This window comes from Molothrus aeneus, chromosome 6, assembly GCF_037042795.1.
Source record: "Molothrus aeneus isolate 106 chromosome 6, BPBGC_Maene_1.0, whole genome shotgun sequence".
Lineage (NCBI taxonomy): Eukaryota > Metazoa > Chordata > Aves > Passeriformes > Icteridae > Molothrus > Molothrus aeneus.
The window spans coordinates 27,246,867-27,265,713 of record NC_089651.1 but is presented as its reverse complement, the minus strand read 5'-3'; the positions used below and the strand labels follow the sequence as shown (position 1 = coordinate 27,265,713).

At 47.0% G+C, this 18,847-nt stretch overlaps 2 protein-coding genes across 9 annotated transcripts in view; one reads left to right on the top strand and one right to left on the bottom strand.

Moving 5' to 3' along the window:
• The window catches only part of PAPLN (papilin, proteoglycan like sulfated glycoprotein), a 43,357-nt gene extending 28,925 nt beyond the window's left edge, over positions 1-14,432 (top strand). Inside the window, exons 19-29 of the mRNA XM_066552807.1 lie at positions 85-202; positions 893-1,022; positions 2,235-2,862; positions 3,631-3,768; positions 5,130-5,257; positions 6,005-6,143; positions 7,533-7,670; positions 8,322-8,449; positions 8,997-9,105; positions 10,404-10,579; positions 11,100-14,432. Of these exons, the coding sequence (XP_066408904.1) occupies positions 85-202; positions 893-1,022; positions 2,235-2,862; positions 3,631-3,768; positions 5,130-5,257; positions 6,005-6,143; positions 7,533-7,670; positions 8,322-8,449; positions 8,997-9,105; positions 10,404-10,579; positions 11,100-11,275 (2,008 nt within the window). The 3' untranslated portion in view covers positions 11,276-14,432. The remainder of the gene's footprint in view (positions 1-84; positions 203-892; positions 1,023-2,234; positions 2,863-3,630; positions 3,769-5,129; positions 5,258-6,004; positions 6,144-7,532; positions 7,671-8,321; positions 8,450-8,996; positions 9,106-10,403; positions 10,580-11,099) is intronic.
• A 244-nt stretch (positions 14,433-14,676) lies between these two features.
• NUMB (NUMB endocytic adaptor protein) overlaps positions 14,677-18,847 on the bottom strand; it is a 93,378-nt gene continuing 89,207 nt past the window's right edge. For 6 of the 8 annotated variants that reach the window (XM_066552809.1, XM_066552808.1, XM_066552810.1 and 3 more), the window contains 2 exons: positions 18,600-18,749; positions 14,677-16,632 (listed from right to left, as the gene is read on the bottom strand). In XM_066552809.1, coding sequence (XP_066408906.1) covers positions 15,911-16,632; positions 18,600-18,749 — 872 coding nt within the window. In that variant the 3' untranslated portion in view covers positions 14,677-15,910. Of the gene's footprint in view, positions 16,633-17,622; positions 17,767-18,599; positions 18,750-18,847 lie in introns of all 8 variants that reach the window. The other 2 variants (XM_066552815.1, XM_066552814.1) reach the window with 2 other exon arrangements.

The window sequence follows — 18,847 nt, the reverse complement described above, 5'->3', positions numbered from 1 at the left end:
TCCTGGCAATGCCCTTCCTGAATCTTGTAGCCCATGTCTGTTGACCAGGCAGGTCAGGTGTCACTGCAGCCCTTCTGTCTGCAGGTATGGCTGCTGCCCCGATGGAGTATCAGCTGCCCAGGGTCCAAACAACACTGGATGCCCACAATATTACCATGACATTCGAACGAGACAAAATCATCCCACTACAACCACTCCAGCAGTAAGTACAAGAGCTTTTTGCATTTTAGGAGAAGATCAGATACAAAGAATCAGATTTGACCCTGCTGACTCACACTGTGGATTCCATTGGGCTTCATCTCCACCAGTAATGCTGAGGAACCAATACTTGAGGCATGGCATCAAGCCCTTTGGCTCCCCTTGCTCCTGCTCAGTCTGGAGTGTTCACCTGCAATCCTCTACAAGCAGGGCACAGAGCAGGTGGTGGGGAGATGTCTGAGAAGTAGAAAGCCATCCTATGTAGACCTGATTGAATAATCCTGAGTAATTAAATTTCTGTTGGTCAGAAGATTGCTATCCAGTTTCTAGGGGAAAATAAAGGGAAAAGCATGGCTTCTATTAATTGCTTTTGTTTGTCAACTCTGCAGATTATTTCAAGGTGGGGAGGTGATCCCTCCTATAGGTTGGGGTGCATGTTGGTGGCAGCAATAAGAGCTGGCCTGCTGCTGGGCTGCTTAGCTGTGCCTTGCAGAGAAGTGCAGCCCTGGCTCCATGGCTGATAGCCAAGTTTCCCACCCCTTCCCAGGACAAAAGCCTCTAGGAGGCAAACAAGCAAACAGTGGTGCCTCTAGCAGCTGGCTGTGTGCAGCTGACAGCTTGCATACTGTGCTTTGCATGTGCTGCTGTCCTCATGCGTGAGGATAACTCTTGGCTTTCCATTCCTGTCCCCAAGGCAAGCCAAGCCTTGTCCCAGCAGCAGCCCTCGGGCGAGTGCCGCGGCTCCATGTACGGCTGCTGTTTTGACAACATCGCCTCAGCCAAAGGTCCTCGAGGGGAAGGATGTCTCAATAGGCCCAACTACCGTAAGTGATGCTTTGCCTTATTGGTTTAGATACACAAAAAGAGTCCAGTAGCATATAGAAGTTTCCTGTGTCTGCTCTCTGTAAAATGTAGTAAATAATCTCTCTGAAGAGAATCTCTACCTGGCAGTTGGGGCAGCAGAAGCTTGGAGTGTAGAAAAGCAGCTTGAGGATTCAGTTCTACCAGCTGCCGCAAAAATTATTGTTGTCCTCTGCTGATAGTTGGACAGAAGTGTGTTTGTGTGATCTTTGTCAGTCTGTAAGACTACTCAGGAGTTGTTTGTCCCTGAGAAGACGCTTTGATGCAGCCTGGAGTGCTCTGAACTAATTACCCACGTCAAAGTAGGGATCTCCTGTGGAATCAGGATAGTACTCGGTCTTCAGACAGCTTGTGGACAGGGGAGAAATGAGAACTACGTGGGGAAGGAGGGATTGCTTAGGGCTGCATGGATGCCCTTAGCCAGCAAAGTTCAATCAAGTGCCTGCTGTGCTATGAGGACACTAGGGCTGGTGGGCAAAAGCATCTTTGCTCCTTTAGTGCCCAGCTGTACCCTCTGCAGGCACATTGCTGCTGCAGGGCCTTGCCCTCCTGCTGCAGCACAGAGATTGCTCAGTGGCTGTCCCTGTGGTGCAGCCTTGGGGAAGGGGAAAACTCTCTGGATTCTCTCAGCTGAGCCACAGCTTGACAAAGCACCTTGCAGCCAGAGCTCTGCATCCAGTGTTTGTCAGCATGTGGCTGATACCCATGGCTCTGGGTTTGTAAACACCTTGGGCCATGCTCCTCTTTATATCAGTGTGTAGGGGTATTCTGTGATGCATGAGTCTTCTTCACAGCTGGGTCTAAGCCACTTGCTTTGTGAGCTGGAAATGTACAAGTGGCAGCCATGTGTCCCTTGCAGGAGAGGAAGCTCCAGAGCCTGCTTTGCAGTTGCAGAATTCTCCAAGCAAGGCTGTAAAGCATCTGTCTAGTATCTAGATTCAGAAATGTCTCCGAGAATGGTTCTTCCATCAGAGGCAAAACTGAAGCAAAAAGAAACATATGAGCAGTTTCTCAGTTTCAAAGCACAGCTGGGTAGAACACCTAGGTGTCCTACTTTCCCACCTGCCCTTTGCCCACAGGGCCATCAGATAACTCATCTAGGTGGTGGTGTGAAGCCCCTGGACCTTTGTGCTTTGTGACCCTCACATCTCCCTCTGTTCCACTCTTTTTGGTAGCATACCCTGTCATGTGCCTGCTGCCCAGTGCCCACGGCCCCTGCACCAACTGGACCACTCGCTGGTACTTTGTGGGAGTTGTTGGCAAGTGCAACCGGTTTTGGTATGGTGGCTGTCATGGTAATAAAAACAGCTTTGCCTCGGAGGAGGAGTGCATGAGAGCGTGCCACAGCTCTGTGGGGGCCAGCCATCTGGAGCTCCAGCCCTCTTCTGGCACAGAAGCCCTGCAACACCAGCAGACTGCCTCCAGTTCTCACATAGGACGTGCTCAGGGTCAGCAGCAGTCACCCACAAGAGAGACTGCAAGTCACAGCCAAGAAGGAAGAACCTATGGGGCTTCACTCCCCAGGCAAGACAGCCGCAGCTGGAGGAGGGATGTGCTGCCAGAGGCCTTGCCAAGGACTGGGGTGCTGGAGAGCCAGAGAAGCAGACTGGATAGGCTGGGCCAGCTGCGCTCCTGGGACACAGCCCTGCCTGGGTCCTCGGATAGGCAGAGCAGCGGTGGCCAGCAGGGCCTGTCCCGGGAAGGCAAGCAGTGGCGTGAAGCTTTCGGAGCAGATGTTTCTGTGACAGAGGGATTTGGGCACCAGGAGTCTGCAGACCTGTTCCCAGCACAGGCTCTGCACAGGTGATGATTTCCATCTATCCCTCCCCCCTGTTCTGCCAGCTCATTATGAAGCATCAGTGGAACTTTCTCTGGAGTGAAAATGTTGCCTCAGCTGGGACTAGCTAACTGGGGATACCGTGTGATGGATTAGCTACACATGTGGCCCCTTGGTTAATCAAGTTACTGGTATTCAGGCCCTGGCATTACCTGCGGTCTCTTTCCTCACATACTCCCTGGTCTCTGACAGAACTGAGGTATCATGTATGAAAAGACTGCAGAATCCTGAGGTCTCTGTCTGGGAGGCCTTCTAACACTGTAAATGAGAATCCATAGGTGTTGTTCTTGTTCTGACCAACAAATTTAGCTGGCACTCTGACTTCAGAGCCTTTATCTCAGCACTGCATGGAGCAGGGTTGTTCTAGGGAAGACTTGTAAGATGCAGACTTTGGGTCAAGATCCGGACAGTGTTACTCTGAAAATCAGGAGTGTGTAGAGCTAGATCTAAACATATCTGCACTGGATCTATCTGTCAGCTGAGCTATACCTTGTTCCTTCAGAAGAGAGGGGTTACAGGGCTTTCTTCCAGGAGATATTGTAGCATTCACTCTGTCCACAGCAGCCTTTGCTGTACAGGAGAGGGCTCCCCATGCTGCCCAGTGCATCTGCTCAAAGCTGCATTGGCAGCTGGTCCTGCTTTGCCTTGTGGTTGTAACTCATCCAGAGTCACATGAGAGGACACAGAGGTGAGGAAGGCAGCAGAAGTGCTAATGGAATCACTTTCTCTTTCAGAACAATCCTGGAGGAAGGCAAGCCCCATCTTGTGACAGCAGCTGTGGGACAAAACATCCAGCTGCTCTGCAAGACAGGCGTGTCCCCACTCTCCAGAGTGGAGTGGATGAAGAACAGCCGACCCATCTCCTCTGACAGGTGAGCTCAGATCCCTTCATTGTAGAGCAGATGGGCTCCTTGCTGGGCAGAGTGCCAAATATGCAGTCCAAAAAAGACTGTTGTGGTTTCACCCCAGCTGGCAACTCAGCCCCACAGAGCTGCTCACTCACCCCTGATGGGATGGGAGAGAGAATCAGAAGGGTAAAACTGAGAAAATCCAGGGACTGAGATAAAGACAGTTGAAAAGCTAAAACAAAAGCCGTGGGTGCAAGCAAAACAAAACAAGGGATTCATTCATCACTTCCCATGGGCAGGCAGGTGTTCAGCTGTCTCCAGAAGAGCAGGGCCCCATCACATGTAATAGTGACTTGGGAAGACAAACGCCATCACTCTGAACTCCCCCCTGCTCCTCTTCCTTTCCCCAGCTTTACATGCTGAGCATGATGCCATATGGTATGGAATATCCCTGTGGTCTGTCAGGGTCAGCTGTCCCAGCTGTGTCCCCTCCAGCTTCTTGTGCACCCGCAGCCCGCTGGTGGGTGGGGTGAGAAGCAGAAAAGGCCTTGACTTGGTGTAAACACTTCTCAGCAGTAGTGAAAATATCAACACTGTTTTCAGCACAAATCCAAAGCACAGCCACATACCAGCTAGTGTGAAAAAATATTAACACTACACCAGCCACAACCAGCGCACTTTTTTTTTTTAAAGAAATAAAGAAACTCCCATATTCATCTACTGTCCACCTGCTCTGTGCATAGCAGAAACAGGTACGGTCTGCACCATAATGAGGTGTTGGCTAGAATTATGGGGCAGAGCAAGTGTTATGCTGTCCCATAACACTGGTGGAATCTGACGTGGGTAATGATGCAGAAAAATATTGCTTGTCTTGGGTTCATCTTGGGGCAGCAGAAAGCCAGTAGCTGGGGGTGAAACTTGCAGCCTAATAACCCAGAATTCCTCTGGCTGAAAATCTCTAGCACAATTGTTTTTTAAACTACTTTAAACCTGTTTTTCCTGGGAAGTCTATTTCCAGCAAGTCTGTCCGGAGCCAGCCAGTCCTTTTGTGTTATGAAAATCACAGTTATGCTTTTCTGTTTGCAGTTGACTGCTGGGACTCAATCTCCCCCCTGGAAGGGCAGTTTACCCCCTTATGGGAGAGTTACTGAAAGCAGTTCCCTGTTTTCCATCTCAGTTTTCCTCTCTGTTCCTGACCTCCTTTCTGCTGCAGTTTTTCCCCCTGCCTGTGACCCGTCTGTGGTCAGCAGGGTTTTGTTTCTTTCTGAGCCAGGGAGGGCCCCACATGGGGATGGTTTGTGTAACACCAGCCCGGGCTGGCCGCTGTGCCCTGGCGGGTTGCTGTGGGTGCCCGGGCAGGCGGCAGCGCTCCCCCCGTGTTACAGGCACACCTACCAGTCCGACAGCTCCCTGGTGATCAGCCACGTCGGGCCCGAGGACGCTGGCACCTACACGTGCCTCACTTCTGACGGGAGGAGGACCGAGAGCCGACAGATTCAGCTGCAGATAACAGGTGAATTATCTTCTACTCGGGGCTCCTCATTAATGGTTACTGAGCACAGGCTCAATAAAGCGGGCTGGAGGAGGAAACTTCCTCTGCTGCCAAGAGGGAGTGTGGAGGCAGCAGGGCCTCTTTTGGTGTTACCTCATGATCAAGCCTTAGCCCTAAAATACTTTCTCCCCTGCAGTGTCACCCCATTAATGGAGTTGTGTCTTGCCTGTAACCCACCCGGTTTCTATCATGGCAAGTATGTCTTCCTCCCTGAGAGCCATCAGCTGCCTCCTGATCCAAAACAAAACTGCTGGTGCATTTTTATGTTTTGTGTTTTGCCCAAAAAGGTCCTGCTGGGTAACAAATAATTTCCTGTTCTGAAAAATATGCCTTATTTCAGAAACAAAACCAAAAAAATGAAAGACTAATCTCAAAAGATGGGCCAGAAAGGCACCCTGTAGCCTTCAATCTCTGAAGTGTGCTTTGTCACAGCAATGGCACATGGGGCAGAAGGCACTGTGGCCTAAGGGATGTTGCAACATGTTCACGGACAGAGGAGGAAAAGGAGTCTAAAATTGCTTGCCTGCAGGTCTATGAGTCTCATTAGTAGACAGCGCAGGTTTACTGCACTAGTCAGCCAAAAAGCAGATGGCTGAAGGGCTCTTTGGCTCTGGTTCAGCAAGCTCTCCCAGGCTCACAGAAACCCTATGCAATAGGTCACAGTAAGAAGTGTCCTTTTATTCACATATGGCATTTTGTTTTGAATAGAGTACAAGAGCAGTGTTGTGGCTGAGGGTGAGAGAGGCCAGGTCCTTCAGGAGGCAGATCAGCAGCGCCGAGCATTATCCAGAGGCAGGCAGCTTGGGCAGGCAGCTGGCTCCTCCATGCCTCAGCAGCTCATATACAGGTACGTTCACCTACAGCAACAGTTTGTCCATGGAGCCCAGGTGATGAACCATATGGCATCTCTTCATGTAGAAAAGCCAAAGACTGGAAAGGTCCTGGGTCAACTGTTCCAGGGCACAGTTGGGAAGCTTGCAGTACTGAACTGCTGACAACGGGAACGGGAGAAGATCCCAGTCGCAAGCTGTCTTCTGTCCTCCCCAAGGATCTCTTGAAAGAAGCATGCTCTGAGCAAAGATGCACAGGCAAGCTGGCAGCAAAGCAGCTGGGCTCAAACAAAAGAAGTCTTGAGGCAGCATCCTTAGCTGTTCATGTTAGTGCAGGCAGAAAGAGAAACCTGTTCTGAAAAAAAGCAAAGCAAATAGGAGCTGCTTAACTAGCACAAAATAGACATATGTGCATTGAAGAAAACTTCAGCTCCTCCAGCCTCCACTAACTAATTTAAAATGTTTTGAGAACAAACCAGTTTGAGCCAAAACTGTCTCATCATATAGTGGTATTTTTGTTGCTTCTTGCATAGTTTTTTATTGCTTCTAGGCCCCACAGAAATAAAGGGGGACAAATTATTTTTGCCTTAAATGAAGCATGTTGGGATTCCAGATTAAATAGGGCCATGATCTGATCTCTCTCTTTTTTTGAGTTTACAGCCTAAAACCCAGCCAATTTGCTGAACTCTGCAGCAATCTCCTTAGCTGCTTCTGCTAAAGGCAGTAATAAGTGATTCATTGAATTAAGGCTCTTTGGTTTTATTTTTTGAGATCAAGAATTCAGGTCACAGAATGGGGGTAGGGTAGATGACGTTTTGTTTAAGTGTGGGAACACATGGTTTAGTTCCCTTCTAAGACAGTGTTTAGCTGTAGTTATAAGAGAGCAAAGAACATGAGATGAGTGATGTGAGGACATGACCTCAACCTTTCTGCTGCATGAAGTGGACGAGCAGCTCCTGGACCTGGTGCAGTCAGGTGATTGCAATAGGCTCTTCACACCCTAAAAAGGCTCATTTTTGCATGCCAGAGAAGCACCTAAGGGGAATCTTGCTCAGTGTCCTCTTTAGGACTTTGTACTGTTTGCCATGTGTTCACATTGTTAATGCATCTTCAGCTGTTATCCACAGAGTTGTTATAAGGGTTGCTGTCTGTAAATTAAGCTGGCTGACAGGAGCGCAGCACCATGCTGTACTGAACTAGAGCGGGATTTTATAGAGGCTGCTCTTTTCTGAATGTTCGGAGTGAATGTTGGTAATGGCAAGCATCAGAGCTCTCATGGGAGTAGAGGCCTCCCTTTGCCATTGGAGGCAAAAAATAAGGCCTGTGATTGCTAAAGCCTTGTGCTGAAGGTCAAATGCTGAGCAAGGAAGTTTCTACCTCTTTTGCTGTGCTTGTGAACTTTGCAGGTTGAAAATGGATAAGAGCGAGCCCACAGTAGTGGAGGCCAATGTGGGTGAGAGAGTCAGACTTCCCTGCACAGTGGAAGCATCACCAGCTCTCACCATTGAGTGGCAGAAAGATGGGCAGCCCCTCTCCTCTCCCAGGTGAGCTCCCAGGTGGTTCCAGCTGTTCATGAGAAGAGCCTCCTCCTTGCTTTTCCTTCCCTGTCTCCTCTCTGAGAGAACAGAGCTGTTGGCCATGCAGTGAGGGCCTGTCTGGCTTTATGCTGTCCAGCCTCCTCCATCAGGGCCAGGCCATACTGCTGACCTGTCCTGTCCTCCCTCCCTCACAGATGGAAGTTTGAATGTTGTACCCTTGAGGGAACAGCTGTGACACAGGGTCTATGAGTGAACCAGGGTTCAAATTTATTCAGTTATAAGGTTAGCAGAAAAAGAACACATGGCTAGCAAATTTACCAAAAACCAGCTGGTCAGTGAGCAAGGGCAGAGGTTCTCAGCCGAGAGACATCAGAGCATCTTCAGTGAACTTCCACAGCTACTTCTACAGCTGCTCTCCCCTCTCTCTGCTCCCAGAAATCTGCTCTAGCAGCAAGTTTTTCCAGACTGTTACAGCATCAGTGCTGGGATTTGAGGACTAAGGGTTGCATTACAACCCCTGCAGCATCTGAGCTGCTAAGTCTTTGCTCAGTGGTACTACAAAGTTGTACACGAGGCTTAGCTTCACCTCTGCTGGCTCCCAGGAGTGCCATCCTGACCCAAGCACAGGCTGAGGGACACGCTGGCTTTGTTCCCCAGGCACAGGCAGCAGTCGGACGGGGCCCTGCTGATCAGCAGGGTCAGCTCTGAGGACATTGGCTTCTTCACCTGCCTTGCCTCCAATGGACGTGACCGCGACCAGCGCCAGGTCCTGCTCCGGCCTCAAGGTATGGGGTGGGTAGCAGCACACCCGGCTCATGGGCACAGGAGGGGGAAACAGGGCCCTGTGCAGGGCCAGCGTGGGTTCCATTGCTGGCTGTGCCTCTTTGCTTCACACCTAGAGTTTGCCAGGCATCCTTAGGGCAAGGGAAGAATGAGTTGTTTTACCCAGCGGTCATCTGCATGTGTCCAGTGCTCCAGGCAGCTGGGAAAAGGGGATTGACAGCACAGTAAGAGTGACTCTCAGGGCCTTGTTTCTGGGACACTGGTGTGGGATAAGAGCAAGAGAAACTAAAGAGATAGTTCTTCTGTGTATGTGACATGCATGTGTCCAGCTTTGAGACCTCTGTTACTTGTCCTTTCTTGGGCCAAAGTCCTAGGAAATCCACATTCCCCAGAGCAACAACAGCACAGCCTCAAACATGCTGTTTCAAGGCCCAGGGGCTTGTAGCTCATTATGGGATGTGTTGGACTTTTCCCATGAGGGAATGCTCCTACTCCCAGGGAGAGGGTGGCATTGTCCCCCTGCTAGTGATGATTTCCCTTCTGGTCCAGGAGAGTTGAGGATCACTGGTCTTCTGCCAAGCATCACGGTACCTGAAGGAGGGACTGCTCAGCTTCATTGTACAGTGACTGGCAACAATGTGAATATAAGGTGGTCAAGGTAAGCAAAAATGAGATGGAACTTCTCTTTCCTTCTCTTCCTAAACCTCATCATTTACCCTCCAAATGTTAATGCAGGGTGCTTGCCAGGTATGGCAGAGACCACAGTTATCAGCCCCAGCTAGTATCACCTACCCTTTCTTAAAACAACTTGGATGTTACCCAAAAATCCTGAACAAGATCCCTGTGGAGTGTGGGGGTCATCAAGTTCATGTTCCACCCAAATAAGGAGAAAATCAGACATTAAACTAAGATTTTATGGAGTTCAGAAGGGCTCTGTGCTGGAAAACTAGTGACATGAAAATAACATGAATGAAAATAAGTAATCAGAGAAAAAGCTTTAGTTGCTTTTCAAAAAACCCTCTCTGCCTAATTGTGACAGACATTTTGGACCCTCTTCTCCCAGCTTCCTGTTGCAACAGTTCTATTTACTGTCTGGGAGCAATGGAGATTTAGAAGCATTTAAAAGTGAAAAGCTGTGTCCTCTTATCCTAATAGTTTACCAGGAAACTGAATTTGTGCAAGTGTTTAGTGAGGATTGTTTTTCCTGTTTGAAAATAATCAGTTCTGCTTTGGAGCGTTCTTACAAACTATCCAAAGAGATGGATGGGTAAATGTTGAAATTCCAAGGGTTCAGACTGAAGTTGAAGTGGGCCATCTCACACACAGAGCTTTTCTTCTATACATAAGTTTGGTATTTGACCTAACAAAAAAATGCATGTTTCAGAGTTGGAACGAAGCCCTTTACAGTGAAACCAATTTCATTTCATTGGTAACCAGGAGTTCACAATTCAGACAGTTTTCCTGCTGGGCACAGATTATTCTAGGAAGAACTGAACAGAGACACAATATTGCTGGTTTTTTTAACAAATTTTTAAAAAGGGAGAGGAAAGAGGGCACATTGTTCACTACCCTATATGCTCATCAAGCAATATGTGCTGCTATCAATGCCAGCCAAACAAGTACTGACAGACCACAACCTGGAGAGAGGGAAAGGCACACTGGATTTTCTCTTAGTTCCTCAAACCTCAAGAATGTGTGCTAGCAGAAAGGGCAATATCTTTGCACAGAGCACACAGACTCAGCTACCTCCCACGCAGACACTGGGCAACGGATACAGACTGACTCAGGCTCATGTTACCACCCAACTGCAGGGGCAGGTTGTGCAAAAGATTTCTTCCTTCCTGCTGAACTTGTAAAAAATCACCCCTTTCACAGAACATCATTTTCCAAAGAGCACAGGAAGCTCCTTTAGCACCCAGGGGTGGCAGTAGTGAAATATTTTGTTTTTCACCACAGGAATGGAGTTCCCATGTGGGGGGATGGCCACCACATCCACCTGTCCCAGGATGGAAGCCTGACTATCATCAACGTCCAAGAGGCTGATGAGGGATCCTACACATGCAGTGCCTACAGAGGCAGCAGCTCAGTCAGCGCCAGCTCGGAGGTGAAGATGCTGAGGAGCCGGCCTAGCAGTGAGTCCAGCCCAGCCTTCCTGCTTCTCCCAGCACAGTGCCCAGCCCCTGGCCACTATCACACCCGTTGTGTGTGCCAGTCCAGCACCAGCCTCGGGCTTTGGGAGCAGCAGGAGCCTCTGGGTCATGCTGCCTCAGGAGCCCATGGACGGAAAAGCAGGATGCTGGAAACACCCCCTGACCAGGGCACTGGGAGCCTAATTAACTTCCTGAAGCCAAAATGCCATAGTTGCTTGACCAAATAGTTGGTTGCATGATTTGTAGTTGGACTTTAGACACCATCCAGCTATCTTTATATAGAGGGTAGATAGAGTGGTCTCTCCTCTCCCTGGAAACTGCATTTTCCTCCTGTATCTCACCAGAGGTATCTGTTTCATCTTGAAACTCATCTCTCCTTCTTGATGTTGGACTAAATTTAGAGCTGGTGGGGTGGAGGAAGCAGGAACATGCTGTGTCTTTTGGGATGGAATAGCAATCTGAGGATAAATTTACAGCTGGTTCACCCTTTGTTTGGCTGCAGCTACTGTGAATCATGTTGTGGACCTGAGCAGAGAGTGCGTGGACCAGCCCCACCTTGCCAACTGTGACCTGATCCTGCAGGCCCAGCTCTGTGGTAACGAGTACTATTCCAGCTTCTGCTGCGCCAGCTGCGCCCGCCACCACCCCCAGGGCAGCCCCCCGCACCCCCGCGGGTGACAGCCACTACCACAGTGACCGATGACAAGACTGGAGGTCTCAACTCTGTTCTTTTACTGCATGGGACAGTTCTAGGAACTCTGCCCTGCTGGAAAGCCCACGAGGGTGAACTGAACAGCGTGTAGTGAGTGTAAATGTTCAAAGGTGGGAGACCCACCACCCTCAGGTGTATTGTAAACTCCTTTTCCCCTGTATGCCTTGCTGTACCTAATCCATCTCTTAAGAGTAGTTGCTGTCATTCACAGAAACCAGATGATAATAGGGATGTAAGGATGATGTGACTAGAGAAGGCAGATGACCAGCATGAAAGAGGGAGACTTCATACAAGCAAGAGAGAAGTGCCCTTAAAAACATAATTTCTGAAGTGTTTGAAGATGGCCCTGAACCATTTCAACTGAAGCACTAATGAGCCATGAACCTTTGTTCCTCCAATGAGTTTTGCTGAACAAGTGCTCCTGGGGAGCACTTTCCATCTAAATGCAAAGGACTCTGGCCATGAGAAACAGCTTGATGCATACAAAATTAGTGTTCAGGTCCTAGGAGATTACTGGCTCTGGGGATGCAGCTGTAATGTCATGACACTGTAACTGTTTTATTCCAGCAGACCTTAGACAAATTTCTAATAGGGTGACTTTGGTTTCTTCTTGACTGCAATCAGCTTTGGAGTGAAATGCAGAAGCAAGGCTTCACAGAAAGCTTAAGACAAAACAGAAAACTACTTTTAGCCCTTCCTGAATGCTAGGGGTAATTTAGATGAATATACCAACACTGTTACCTGTTCTGAGATGCTGCAGTTTAAATAGCACTCATTCTAGGAAGGCTTAGCAGGTAATCTTTTTCCCCTGAGCTGGAACTGTGCTGTTCTGACATTGTGCTGAGTTTGGGCAGGGGCTAATAATAAACACATAGAAATACGTGTGTAGGGGCATTTCACTTGCCAGAACACACCTCCCAAGAATCTGCTCTAATCTCAGTTAAATTCAGGAAAGCCTGGCTCTGCATGTGGCCTGAGCTGATGCCTGCTGCTACAGGCTAACAAGTTAGGACTTCCAGATGCAGAGCAGCTGTAGCTGAAAAGCATCCTTCATTTCAAGACCAACATGGAGTGGCAGCAAGTGTTTCCACACCCCCTTATCTGGGGCTCTGAAAATCTCAGGCATTAGGGGTGGGGAGATGAGATTATATTGATTATATCATGTTAAACCAGGAAAGGCCTTGAGTATCTTCAGTATCTCAAAATTGAATTACTTTTGAGCAAAAGGATTCTTTTACAGCCTTCACACTACTGTCCTACCCTAGCATCAGCCCTGACAGTCCCCTTCTTCCTCATTCTAGACTTAGATGGGTTGATCATAATTATTAGCAACATTAGCCATGTATTATTTGCATAGATGTAGGTATAAAGGAGGTTGTTGGTATTTTGGTTTGGGGGATGGAGGATTGGGTTTTTCTACTTTTGTTTTCTTCTTGTGTTACTTTAAGGCTTTTAAGAAATGCAGCTAAATCAGCACTGGTATGGTTCAGGACTGAACACACTGCTCTAGGATGCCAACGAACAGCAAAGTCTACAAGCAATCCAGTACAGGAGAGACAGGTGACAGTCACAGCTATTTGGGGCTGGCTCCTTCTTTGGTCTGATAGATTCTGTTTGCTAGGAGAGACAAAAGAACTTATTTTGCATTTAAGACCCTTTAATTTGATTAGGGAAAAAATCCTCTGCTGGAATGCAGGGCAGGCATTACAATATAAGGTTTGAAATTATTGCATATTTAAGAACAATGAGATGGTCCTGAAAACATCCACTTGTGTTTGTACATGTTTTTCCATTTAACATCTCAGAGCAGCACCTTTTTCTCTGTGTGTCTGTATGGGATATTTTACCATTTTAGTAAATGGTATGATTTTTGCCTTTGGAGATCAGGGACTAATCAGAGACTCTGTAAATTCCAGTCATTTTGAAGCCCTCTCTGTTCCATGTGTGGCATCAAGGGGTAGTCAGGCTCTGCTCAGGAGCATGGTTGGAAGTGGATTGTGGACGTGTCAGACCCTTTTGTCCCAGAGTAAGTAACCAGTTCTGTAAAATCCCCTTCTAAGATGCCAGAGGCCTTATTTTTCGAATATTTAAATATTCTGTGTAGTTACCTGTCATTTAAACTCTGTGGTTATGTAAGATGGGGCCAGGAAGTGCTTTCTCCAGACTCCTTAGGGCTGTAGCAGCCCCCTGCCTTGATGATGGGAAGGACTTTAACATTGGAAGTGCTCTGGCTAGTGCAGAGTTGATGCTGACCTCCTTTCAGCTGCACAACCATGGCAGTAAAGGTGGGATTGACAGGCATGCAGCTCCCTGCTGTAAATCCATGCCATCAAGTTAACTAAAGGATCTTTGCATTTCTTCTGACAAGATCAGCTGCTCCCTCTCTGTAGTACCACTTAATCACCTACTCAAGGTTTACTTTTTTATCTGAGAATCAAGATGTTAATTTTTTTCTCTAAACAATGGGTTGTAGGAGGTGCTTATCTCCAGGGCAGGAGAAGGGTGTAACTATACTGGGCTATTTTCAGCTTGATCTTGGGGCCCTTACTGTGACATAACTAGCTGCTTTCTTTCCTACTATAAATGTCTATAAATACTTGTTTGCTTTTTGAAAACTGAAAAAACCATTGACACCAACTCAAATCCCACAGGGAGTGTTTGCATTACTATTCATACCATACTGAACACAGGTAAGAATTTGTAGTGTCACAAGTTGTAATTTTCTAGACTGTCACTGTAAGACTCACTGTACTTGCCTGGAAATGGAAACTGCTGGCAAGCTCAAATCGGAGGGCTAACAAAGGCAGTGTTTATTCCCCTTCAGGTTATGGAGTCTGACTTTTTTCCTTGTGTCTAAACTGACGTGGTGCCCATAAGAATGTGGTAAGAACCAGTCACACAAACAGGGTAGATATTAACTCAGTGGAAGAATGGAGAAGAGGTGAACATACATCATTATCTCATATGTCTCTTTCTAATAGTAGGGGAAGAAAAGAGGTTTCCTTTTTGCCATTACTGAATGTTACTGAATTGTCTCTTTGTAAATATTTAGTGATAGAAAATACAGCCCTGCAAACCCAGAATCTGATGTTTTCAATAAAGACCTCTATTTCAGAGCTTTAAGTGTTTATGCATCACAAGGATATTTTGAAATTCAGTTTTAAAGTTCAATTCAACCTAACAGGTTGTAGAAAATGAGAGGTGTTAAGATATTATTCTTAGGCTGCTAGGTAAGCAAGCAGCCTAAGCAGCCTGTCTTGTAAGGTGGATGTGCTGATCCACATCCACCTGACAAGACAGAAGATACCCAGAAGGGCAAATGCTGAAACTGAATTACTGTGGGAAATAAGTCTCTCACAGGCAGTGCTTCTACCACCAACATTTATTTCTGTTAAAGCAGATTATAAATCATCAGTACAAATATATATAACTTACATTTGCTTGTAAGGCCAAAGTTTAAAAGTAAAGTTAAAATGAGATGGTTTTCACAAGTCACCAGAGGCAGAACCTGGACCAGCTGCAGCCTTAACCACAAGGTTTCACAAATCAGTGGGAAAAAATAAAACCAAAGTTAAAAACCTCTAAGAACTATTGACAGACAAACATAAAAATGGTTTCCCAGGCAGCCCCAGGATGTAGATATTATGACAGTAAGTTGTCACAGTAGTGTTAGAACCAATAGATTAAGACAAAGAAACTGCAGCAATATATGAAAGGAAAAAAATCCATACTATATAGAATATGTAGACTGATTCCAATAAAAAACAGTAAATTCTCCCCATGGTTCTCAAACCATGACAATACTATTCTTTAGTTTTCTTTATTTAAAACTACGATATAATGACTTATTGGTTGTGATTGTTGTTGCAATATGCTACTTACAATGAACAGATACAAGAACAAGCTAGAGCCCCTTTTTCCACCCCCCCCCAATATTACTTACTATAAGAATCAGCGATAAATCAATCTTATGTACAATTTCTTACATCCAACCCCCTTGTTTTTTAACCTTTGGCAAGATTACTTACAACTCATACAGCTTTTAATATCCAACTATTTAAAATATTCTAAATGCATAAAAATAAAGATTTTGGCTTTACTTTATTCTTTACATATAATATTCACTTTGTTACTCAAAATGGAAGCTCAACTTTTTCCACAAACCTAGCTTTTGCTAAGGTGACAACATCCCACCCATATCCACCCCCCACCCTACCCAATTTTTCCCTGAGGGGGAACATCCAGGGCTTCCAGGGCATCAGGAGGACACAGGTACAAACATCTGCCTTCCTTTCTGTGAGATGATTGATGTTTCTGCAGAACAGGCTTTGGGACTGGGTGCCTTCCTTTGCTCCATTTGACTTACAGCTTTCCAAGAGACGAGGGAATGCAGACTGGGGTGGCTCCAGGATTCCTTTTAAGAACTGCACATTAAATTCTCTGTGTGTTTCCATCCTCCCCAAAATTGCTCCCTCCCAAACCCATTTTTGTTTGAAGGGACCATTGTTGGGATTATCAAAGCAAACTGATCAGAAACAGTCCCCTCCGCTCCCTTTATCCCTCTAGCCTAATGTACAATTTATCGGCCCCCCCAGGAGTGCTCAGAGTTCGATCTCGAATGTTTTCTGTAGGTCACTGGAGAAGGGGTTGGTGGGGGAGGGGTTGGTGCGCTGCTTGGCCTTGCCCTCCAGAGCCGCCCACTGCGCCTCGAAGGGGTCGAGCTGTGGGCCGGGTGCGGGGGGCTGCGCGTGCCTGTCCTCGGCAGCCCACTTGCCGCCCTCCACGCCGTTGAAGGCGGCGGAGCCGTTGTGCTGCGCGGGCGGGTGGAAGAAGGGGCTGGCGGTGGCGCTGCTGCTGCCGCTGTCGTACTGAGGGACCGACTGCTGCTTCACCAGGCTGGGGGACTGGTGCGGGTGGGCCGCTGGAGTGTGGCTGGCAGTACCAAAGACGTTGGCCACCATCTGGGAAGGTGTGATCCCGACCACAGGGACGCTTGGGGCTGCATAGGTCATCCCATTCGCTACAGCGTAGGGCTGAGCTGGAATAAATGCTGGCTGCATGGGCGGTACCACGCCCACCGGCACAGGCTGAGGCGCGATGAAGGTGCTGACTGGGAAGGCTGGTGCTGACTGGGAGGCTGGAGCTGCTGGAGGAGGCTGGAGCAGTGGCTGTGGGGCTGGGGCTGAGGTTGGCTGCTGTTGGGCTCTGACAGTCTTTGAGACCTCTTCCAACCAGCGGTCTGCCTCTGAGGGAGTACGTCTGTGATTTCCTTGGAAGAGACTCGGTGAGGCCGCACCTGAGGAGGTGCTGCTCCATTCAGTGCCTGAGAAGGAAAGCATGGGCAAGTCACTAATATTTCCACTCCTCATCCTTTTATTGGTTAGAAAGACTGGAGGGTGTACACAAGAACACACAGTGACATGACTGAAAGATGCTCCCACTATTGGAAGCATCTTTATGCATCCACTGTACTGTTCTGTTCTAGGAAGACATTCTTCAAGATGAGGTAGGTAAGTGCTTCTTCACTAAAGCAGAGATTTATGGCGTTTTTTTCTTCTCAGCAGACATCTAAGACTTTAGGGTACACAGGAAAGCTGCTGCCTGCACTCATAACTTGGTGGCAATGATCTGGTCCATAATCACTAATCCCCCTAACTGGGAAGTATCAGTTTCTGAATGCACAGCTCAGGACTGGTGGACTTGGAACACAAAGGTCTAAGAAACTGTTTTATAGACAAAGTCCGGTGCTCTTACAAGGCCAAGCAGAACCTACTGTTTCACTAGCGAAGTTTCTCTCGTGGAGTGGCGCTTACACCATGACATGAAGTAACTCAGACTACAGCCTTCTAGCCTCTTTGCCCACATGGATGACTATTTCACCTTACACAGTGCAGACAAGGCCTGGAGGGACACACTAAACTTACTAAACAGAAGAAATGAACCTCTAAGCCTTTAGGCAACACACTTAATCCCTCCTTATGTACATTAGTGAAAAGAACACATAAAATTATTTTGGGCACACACAGACTCCTTCCCTTTTATACACACAAATTTGCATACAACTTCATTACTTCCTTTTTAAGCACTGATTTTATAAAATGCTGCCAAAATAAGAATCAGTCCAGGTTACAGACCTAGCACCAGCAAGTTCATCGCTTCCCTCTATCCACTCGCACAAAACACTACTACTTCCGGCTTTTGTTCCTGTTCCTTCCACTTGCCATTAAGTGGCACTGACAATTGTCTCAAGGGCTCAATTATGCTTTTGATCCAAGTTCTTATAGCAATGCACTGGATCTACTTCCACTCTTACCAGTGACCACGGCCGCAGCTCCAGTATTAGCAGCAGGAGCATGAGCCCAAGGATTGGTTTCACGAACTGGCATAGCTGTGGACACTACAGCAGCTTGGGATGGTTTAGCAGCAAGCACACAGAAGGCAGAGGCAGTGCCATTAACTAAAATGGGAGCAGACAACATCAGTGCGATTAATTCATGCAAGGCATGCACGTGACTGGAGTATTAGTGGGCCGGGTCATACCTATCCACATACAACACTTTTAGACACTTCCACATGACAGGAGTTCGTGTAAGTAGCCAAACTGGACTGACAGCCAATACAGAGAGTAAATTTCATTTCACCAAGCCAACACTTGTTAAAAGAATCATGGGATGGTGGATTTTGATGTCTGTTAGGAGGCCTTGAGTTCTGACAACTGACTGAAGTTAAATTTGTTGTTTCTAAAAGGAAGAGATATGGCACACCAGTAGTTATTGTACAGTTAATTTTAGATTAAAAAGAACAACACTTTGTAAATACAAAGTAACAATAACTACATTTAACACGGAGAGGTTCTTTTTTCACACAACTTCTATAAAAGCATAGCAGTGAAAGGAATACCAATGGCTGCTATGAGTTCTAGAGCTGGCATTTTCCCACAACTTATCTAAGAATTTGTGTAAAAACCAGTAATTATGGTAGCACAAAATCCCTTCCCTTGCGAGATTTGGTTCCTATGACACACTCCTATGCAGTTCAGGAGGCAGAATGATAAAGTAGCCATTACCTCAAAGCCAGTTCCTTTTAGAGGTAACTATCGTTTGGTAGGTGCATGAACTTATTGTTAAAAACAAAACCACAGAAAAATTAAACAGACAAGATGAATAAAGCAGGATGCATTCACCCAAAATACTGGTAACAGGACTTGCACAAGAAATTAAGACCATGTGTTACTAGAAAGCAACATTATGTGCATTCAAGCCTCATCCAGCACCCAAAGAAATCACAAACCTTGAAAGGCAGGAGACTGTGGTGCAACTACTGTCACTGGTTTTGTCATGGGGGCCGAAGAGAAAGGATCTTCTGATGGTGTGCTGAAAGCACTGGTGATCTGAGAGCACAGGGCACTAATGCTGTCTGTTTCCCCTTCTACCTCTGGGACTAAAATGTAAACAGAATTCATTAAATTGAAAGTTTAAAGGATACAGAAACAATTTACAACTACCAATGTGAAATTGAAATATAATTAGTTCCCTTAT